The sequence below is a fragment of the Trichomycterus rosablanca genome, chromosome 14 (genome assembly GCF_030014385.1).
Source record: "Trichomycterus rosablanca isolate fTriRos1 chromosome 14, fTriRos1.hap1, whole genome shotgun sequence".
Taxonomy (NCBI): Eukaryota; Metazoa; Chordata; class Actinopteri; order Siluriformes; family Trichomycteridae; genus Trichomycterus; species Trichomycterus rosablanca.
The window spans coordinates 36463450-36470949 of NC_086001.1; the positions used below are offsets into that span (position 1 = coordinate 36463450).

Genomic DNA, 7500 nt, shown 5'->3' on the forward strand with positions numbered 1-7500 from the left:
GGTAAGTTCCTCACTTCATGTAGAGGTAGTCCAAGACATTTCAGACCTGCAACACTTTCCAAAAAAAGTTGGGACGGGGGCGAGTTAGGGTAATGAGGTGAAAAAGGCAGTGCAGAATATCATTAAACCATTCAAGGAATCAGGAGGAATTTCAGTGCGTAAAGGTCCAGAAGCGGCGTCGACTTCTCTGGGCTCGGGGGCATCTAGGATGGACCATCACACAGTGAAAAACGTGTATTGTGGTCAGACGGATCAGCATTCCAGGTCTAGACGAAAAGGACCGTCCAGACTGTTATCAGGGACAAGTCCAAAAGCCAGGGTCTATCATGGTATGAGGTGTCAGTACCAGGGTCTATCATGGTATGAGGTGTCAGTACCAGGGTCTATCATGGTATGAGGTGTCAGTACCAGGGTCTGTCATGGTATGAGGTGTCAGTACCAGGGTCTATCATGGTATGAGGTGTCAGTACCAGGGTCTATCATGGTATGAGGTGTCAGTACCAGGGTCTATCATGGTATGAGGTGTCAGTACCAGGGTGTATCATGGTATGAGGTGTCAGTACCAGGGTCTATCATGGTATGAGGTGTCAGTACCAGGGTCTGTCATGGTATGAGGTGTCAGTACCAGGGTGTATCATGGTATGAGGTGTCAGTACCAGGGTCTATCATGGTATGTGGTGTCAGTACCAGGGTGTGTCATGGTATGAGGTGTCAGTACCAGGGTCTATCATGGTAGGAGGTGTCAAGGTCATCGTAGATGTAGTTGAAGGTCCTGCTCGTAATACTGGTCCTCCTCTTTCTGCCTGTGATTAAGAAGTAAAGGACTTGTTGGATGAGTCTGGTGCCAAGATCACCGCCTTCACCAGCATGTTTCCGGTGGCACCGGCGCTGGAGAACTTCACCCAGTTCCTCACAGAAGGGCAGAGAAACATCGAGGCCTTCTACCACAAGATTGACCAGTTTGACTTTTACCGGTAAGCGGATGGTGACACCGGGTGTCCACCTAGTGACCCGGCCTCATTAGGGCGCCTCAGTAGGCAGCATTAAGGGATCGAAGAACTTAGACACGCCTTCTTCCCATCTCTTCTCTCAGGTGGATAGGCTGCGTGGCCATGTGCTGCACGGTGGTGCTCATCCTGGCGTTTAACGCCTTCGGTCTGCTGTGCGGGATATGCGGCCACGACAGGAATGCCACGCCCACCACGCGAGGCTTCCTCTCCAACACGGGGGGCAATCTTCTCATGGCGTAAGTTCCGTCTCAGAGGTTCCTAGATCGAAAAAATTGGAAGCGCATGGTGGCCAAACTCGTCTCGTCTCTCGTCTCTGTACAGTGGTGTCGGCTTCAGCTTCATCTTCTCCTGGGTGCTGATGGGAGTGGTGGTCGCCGGCTTCGTCGCCGGGGGGAACGTGGAGAAGCTGGTGTGTGAGCCCCTGGCCAACAGACAACTCTTCCAGGTAGATTCACTTAACGCAAATTAAATGGAAATTCCCATAAACTCTGTTTCCCTTAAACTCAAATTTAAAGTTTCCCTTAAACTCAAATTCAAAGTTTCCCTTAAACTCAAATTCAAAGTTTCCCTTAAACTCAAATTTAAAGTTTCCCTTAAACTCAAATTTAAAGTTTCCCTTAAACTCCATGTTTCCCTTAAACTCAAATTCAAAGTTTCCCTTAAACTCAAATTTAAAGTTTCCCTTAAACTCAAATTTAAAGTTTCCCTTAAACTCAAATTCAAAGTTTCCCTTAAACTCAAATTCAAAGTTTCCCTTAAACTCAAATTTAAAGTTTCCTTTAAACTCAAATTTAGTTTCCCTTAAACTCCAGTTTCCCTTAAACTCCAGTTTCCCTTAAACTTTGTTTCCCTTAAACTCAAATTTAAAGTTTCCCTTAAACCCACATCTCCCTTAAACTCAAATTCAAAGTTTCCCTTAAAGCCCACGTTTCCCTTAAACTCAAATTCAGTTTCCCTTAAATTCAGTTTCCCTTAAACTCTGTTTCCCTTAAACTCAAATTCAAAGTTTCCCTTAAACTCCATGTTTCCTTTAAACTGTTTCCCTTAAACTCCAAGTCTCCCTTAAACTTTGTTTTCCTTAAACTCTACGTTTCCCTTAAACTCAAATTAAACGTTTCCCTTAAACTCTACGTTTCCCTTAAACTCCACATTTCCCTTAAACTCAAATTCAACGTTTCCCTTAAACTCTACGTTTCCTTTAAACTCCACATTTCCCTTAAACTCAAATTCAAAGTTTCCCTTAAATTCAAATTTAAAGTTTCCCTTAAACCCACATCTCCCTTAAACTCAAATTCAAAGTTTCCCTTAAAGCCCACGTTTCCCTTAAACTCAAATTCAGTTTCCCTTAAACTCTGTTTCCCTTAAACTCAAATTCAAAGTTTCCTTAAACTCCATGTTTCCTTTAAACTGTTTCCCTTAAACTCCACATTTCCCTTAAACTCTAAGTTTCCCTTAAACTGTGTTTGCCTTAAACTCTACGTTTCCCTTAAACTCTACGTTTCCCTTAAACTCCACATTTCCCTTAAACTCAAATTCAACGTTTCCCTTAAACTCCACGTTTCCCTTAAACAAATTCAAAGTTTCCCCTAAACGTTTCCCTTACGTCTCAAAGATCTCCTGATGTTCTAACACAGACCATTTCTTCTCTTCAGATCATCGACACGCCTTATATGGTCCATCCTGGGAAGAAGAACTTCCTACCCGGGATGCTGTTTCAGAACCCCGACATCGACCTCACCGTCGGCAGCGTGTACAGGTACGCCCCTCCCTCTCCGAATCTGTGTCTACGTTCCCCTAGACTGTCCTCAGTGGGTGGAGATGCCTCAACTCCTTGCCTTTGAAGTGTTTGTCTTTTGTTGTCTTTTTGTGTCTTAGGGATTGTTACGATAATAACGGCATCTATTCCGCACTGCAACTGGAGAACCAGTTCAACTTCATCAAGTTCGTCAACGCGACAGTGGTGAGATTACCACGATTTCCATATATGGTCATACACAGGACAGAGCCGAGTGTGAAGTGTGTGTGTGTGTGTGTGTGTGTGTGTGTGTGTGTTCTTCAGTACAACCACGAGCTGAGTAATATATTCGAGGGCGTGAGCGTGGACCTGCAGGGTGTGATCCTCCTCCAGCAGGAGGGCAAGGACAACCTCATCAGCTTCGTTAATGCGGGTCTTAGGGAGGTCGACTACCAGGCGTACCTCACCGAGGTAACACACACACACACACACACACACACACACACACACAGCAATGTACAGCAACTCCACGTTTCCCTTAAACTCCGTTTCCCCTACACTCCATGTGATGTTTCCCTTAAACTCTGTTTCCCTTAAACTCTACGTGCTGTTTCCCTTAAACTCTGTTTCCCTTAAAGTCAAATTCTATGTTTCCCTTAAACTCTGTGATGTTTCCCTTAAACTCTGTTTCCCTTAAAGTCAAATTATATGTTTCCCTTAAACTCTGTTTCCCTTAAACTCTACATGCTGTTTCTTTTAAACTCTGTTTCCCTTAAAGTCAAATTCTGTTTCCCTTAAACTCTGTTTCCCTTAAACTCTACATGCTGTTTCTTTTAAACTCTGTTTCCCTTAAAGTCAAATTCTCTTTCCCTTAAACTCTGTTTCCCTTAAACTCTGTTTCCCTTAGTCAAATTCTGTTTCCCTTAAACTCTGTGATGTTTCCCTTAAACTCTGTTTCCCTTAAAGTCAAATTCTATGTTTCCCTTAAACTCTGTTTCCCTTAAACTCTACATGCTGTTTCTTTTAAACTCTGTTTCCCTTAAAGTCAAATTCTGTTTCTTTTAAACTCTGTTTCCCTTAAAGTCAAATTCTATGTTTCCCTTAAACTCTGTTTCCCTTAAACTCTACGTGATGTTTCCCTTAAACTCTGTTTCCCTTAGTCAGATTCTACGTTTCCCTTAAACTCTGTGTTGTTTCCCTTAAACTCTACATGTCGTTTCCCTTAAACTCTGTGCCGTTTCCCTTAAACGCTATGTAATGTTTCCCTTAAACTCTGTGCCGTTTCCCTTAAACTCTACATGATGTTTCCCTTAAACTCTGTGATGTTTCCCTTAAACTCTGTTTCCCTTAAAGTCAAATTCTATGTTTCCCTTAAACTCTGTTTCCCTTAAACTCTACGTGATGTTTCCCTTAAACTCTGTTTCCCTTAAACTCTACATGTCGTTTCCCTTAAACGCTATGTAATGTTTCCCTTAAACTCTACGTGATGTTTCCCTTAAACTCTGTTTCCCTTAAACTCTACATGTCGTTTCCCTTAAACGCTATGTAATGTTTCCCTTAAACTCTGTGCCGTTTCCCTTAAACTCTACATGATGTTTCCCTTAAACTCTATGTGTTTCTCTTAAACTCTGTTTCCCTTAAACTCAAATTCTACGTTTCCCTTAAACTCCACGTTTTCCTTAAACTCTGTTTCCCTTAAACTCTACATTTTCCTTAAACTGTTCGTGATGTTTCCCTTAAAGTCAAATTCTACATTTCCCTTAAACTCTACATGTCGTTTCCCTTAAACGCTATGTAATGTTTCCCTTAAACTCTGTGCCGTTTCCCTTAAACTCTACATGATGTTTCCCTTAAACTCTATGTGTTTCTCTTAAACTCTGTTTCCCTTAAACTCAAATTCTACGTTTCCCTTAAACTCCACGTTTTCCTTAAACTCTGTTTCCCTTAAACTCTACATTTTCCTTAAACTGTTCGTGATGTTTCCCTTAAAGTCAAATTCTACATTTCCCTTAAACTCTACATGTCGTTTCCCTTAAACGCTATGTAATGTTTCCCTTAAACTCTGTGTCGTTTCCCTTAAACTCTACATTTTCCTTAAACTGTACGTGATGTTTCCCTTTAACTCTACGTGACATTTCCCTTAAACTCTATGTTGTTTCCCTTAAACTCAAATTCTGTTTCCCCTAAACTTAAATTCTGTTTCCCTTAAACTCCACGTTTCCCTTAAACTCTGTTTCGCTTAAACTTAAATTCTACGCTTCCCTTACACCAGCGTTTCTCAAAGTGTGGGGCGCGCCCCCCCTGGGGGGCGCAGAGGCATGACAGGGGGAGCACACCCGACTGAAATTAAGTGCGGAACCAATGTTCTAACGTCGGAATATTTTTTACGGTGGACTATAAACAAACCGTGTTTTCAGGTGTGTCAGTATTCATTCTAACAGAGAGTCTAGATCAGGAGCGCTCGATCACACACAGTACACGCTGGTACAGCGCTGCTCATCCACACAGCACAGCGGGACTGACATGACATGTGGCCACTGTTTATTTTATTTGCGGTTTGTTACCATGACTACGCCTCATCCCACCTAAAGCAGCGCTAATCTACAGGGTGGGTCATACGTTTCCATACATAAGAAAAATATATATATATTTATAAAAAACATTTGTATTTATATAATATGCTCTACATGACTTTGAAAACACATTTTAATTCGTTGCTCTTTATTCAAACGCATTTTTTAGGGTATCTGAAATATAAAAAATAAAATGTAAAAAAAAAGCATATGTATGTTAACTTATGGCCCACCCTGTATTTCCGATACCCTAAAAATGAGTTTAAATAAAGAGCAACGAATTGAAATGTGTTTTCAAAACAATGGCAGTCATGTAGAGCATATTATATAAATGAAAATGTTTTTTTTATATATAAAAAACAATGTTTCTTTTTTCTATGTATGGAAACTTATGGCCCACCCTGTTCAACGTTTTCTGATGGAGAAATTTTAACCTTTATTTATATGAGGTCAAGGGTCCCTGCTGGACAATTTGGAACTTCCACATATTTGACTGCCACATATTTGACAGCTTTTTCGCATCAACCTACTTTCCACATGAAAATAATGAAGTCTAAATATGGGTCCATCTTTACTGATGATCACCTGAAAAACTGCTTGAGCATCAGCGGCTCCTGAGCAAATCATCAGAATAAGCTCAGTGTGATTCAGTCACTTGCTCTGTAAAGCTGAATATCAATACAGGAACTGAAGCGCATTTAAAAAACTTCAAAGCTTTTTTTTTTTTTTGTGAAAAATAATGAGTCCGACCTTAAAAAGTAGATCATGATGACCTGTAGACTGAAACAGTAGATCTCAAGCCATGAAAGTGTGTAAACCCCTGGTCTAGATTTACAGAACAGAGAGGTATTTGACAGTGATAAAAAGAAAAACAGCCACTAATACAGTGATAGGACTTAAACTCTCACAAATTAGTTTTTTGGCACATATTCAACTTTGTTATCTTTTTTTGTAAAGCGTTTGCAAATTTTATTAAATTTTTGAAATAGCAGACTGATTGAAGGAGCAGTTCAGTGATATGTCAAACGTTATTTCAACACAGTTAAAATCGGCCTATTTTGTCAGGTTTTTTTTTGTCTTTTTTTTTTTCATTGACAGATTTTCATCTTCCAAAGGGGGGCGTGACAGAAAAAGTTTGAGAACCACTGCCTTACACTCAGTGTTTCCCTTAAACTTAAACTCTGTTTCCCTTAAACTCCACTGCACGTTTCCCTTAAACTCGATGTAATAGGGAACTGGAAATGACTAAATTGTGAGAAAATGTTTGGTTTGGATTGGCAGGTCAATAAAGGAGTGACCGTTGTGGATCTGCTCTCCTTTGCCAATGAGTTGGAGGCCCAAGCAGATCATCTGGTGAGCTTTATGGAGCTTGTCCTCGCACAGTATCCTGACTGAGGTGTGCAGCGGTGGACTGTGTTGAGTGACGATGGTTTTCTGATGTTTACCCGTACGTTTCAGCCCAGAGGCGCGCTGGGAAACGCGATGAGGGGTCACGCCAGCAGCATCCGGCAGATTCACAAGGAGCAAGTGGTGCCCATGGAACAAGCGATGGTAATTCCACACACACACACACACACACACACACACACACACACACACACACACACACACACACACACACACCAGCACAGTGCAGACGTGTTTCTGTTTCATTTCTGATTCATTCTTTTGTCCATTTTGTTTGTGGTTGGTGGTGACTGAAGAGATTTGTCCGGGCGAGGGTAAGACTCGGGTTCGGGGGGTATCGTGAGGTTCTGTGCAGTGGTTTATGTGTGTGTGTGTGTGTGTGTGTGTGTGTGTGTGTGTGTGTGTAGCATGTGAAGTGTGTTTGTGTGCATCACTATATGACCAAAAGTATGTGGACTCAACTTTTATTATTATTTATTATTTAGGTCCTTTAGCCACACCCATCGCTAACAGATGTATAAAATCAATAATTATAATAGTAATAATCAATATAATAATAATAATATTTCTAATAATAAAAAAAATAATAATAGTAACAACAGTAATAATAATAATAATAATAAAATAATAACAGTAATAATAATAATAATAATAATAATAATAATAATAATAAAATAATAACAGTAATAATAATAATAATATAACAATAATAATAGTAATAATAATAATAATAATAATAACAGTAATAATAATAATAACAGTAATAATAATAACA

At 40.2% G+C, this 7500-nt stretch overlaps 1 protein-coding gene across 1 annotated transcript in view; it reads left to right on the forward strand.

Annotated features, from left to right (window-relative positions):
• prom1b (prominin 1 b) overlaps positions 1–7500 on the forward strand; it is a 20823-nt gene that overhangs the window by 9148 nt on the left and 4175 nt on the right. The window contains exons 11-19 of the mRNA XM_063008474.1: positions 815–974; positions 1094–1246; positions 1332–1455; positions 2663–2766; positions 2886–2970; positions 3070–3216; positions 6600–6671; positions 6777–6869; positions 7022–7039. Coding sequence (XP_062864544.1) covers positions 815–974; positions 1094–1246; positions 1332–1455; positions 2663–2766; positions 2886–2970; positions 3070–3216; positions 6600–6671; positions 6777–6869; positions 7022–7039 — 956 coding nt within the window. The remainder of the gene's footprint in view (positions 1–814; positions 975–1093; positions 1247–1331; positions 1456–2662; positions 2767–2885; positions 2971–3069; positions 3217–6599; positions 6672–6776; positions 6870–7021; positions 7040–7500) is intronic.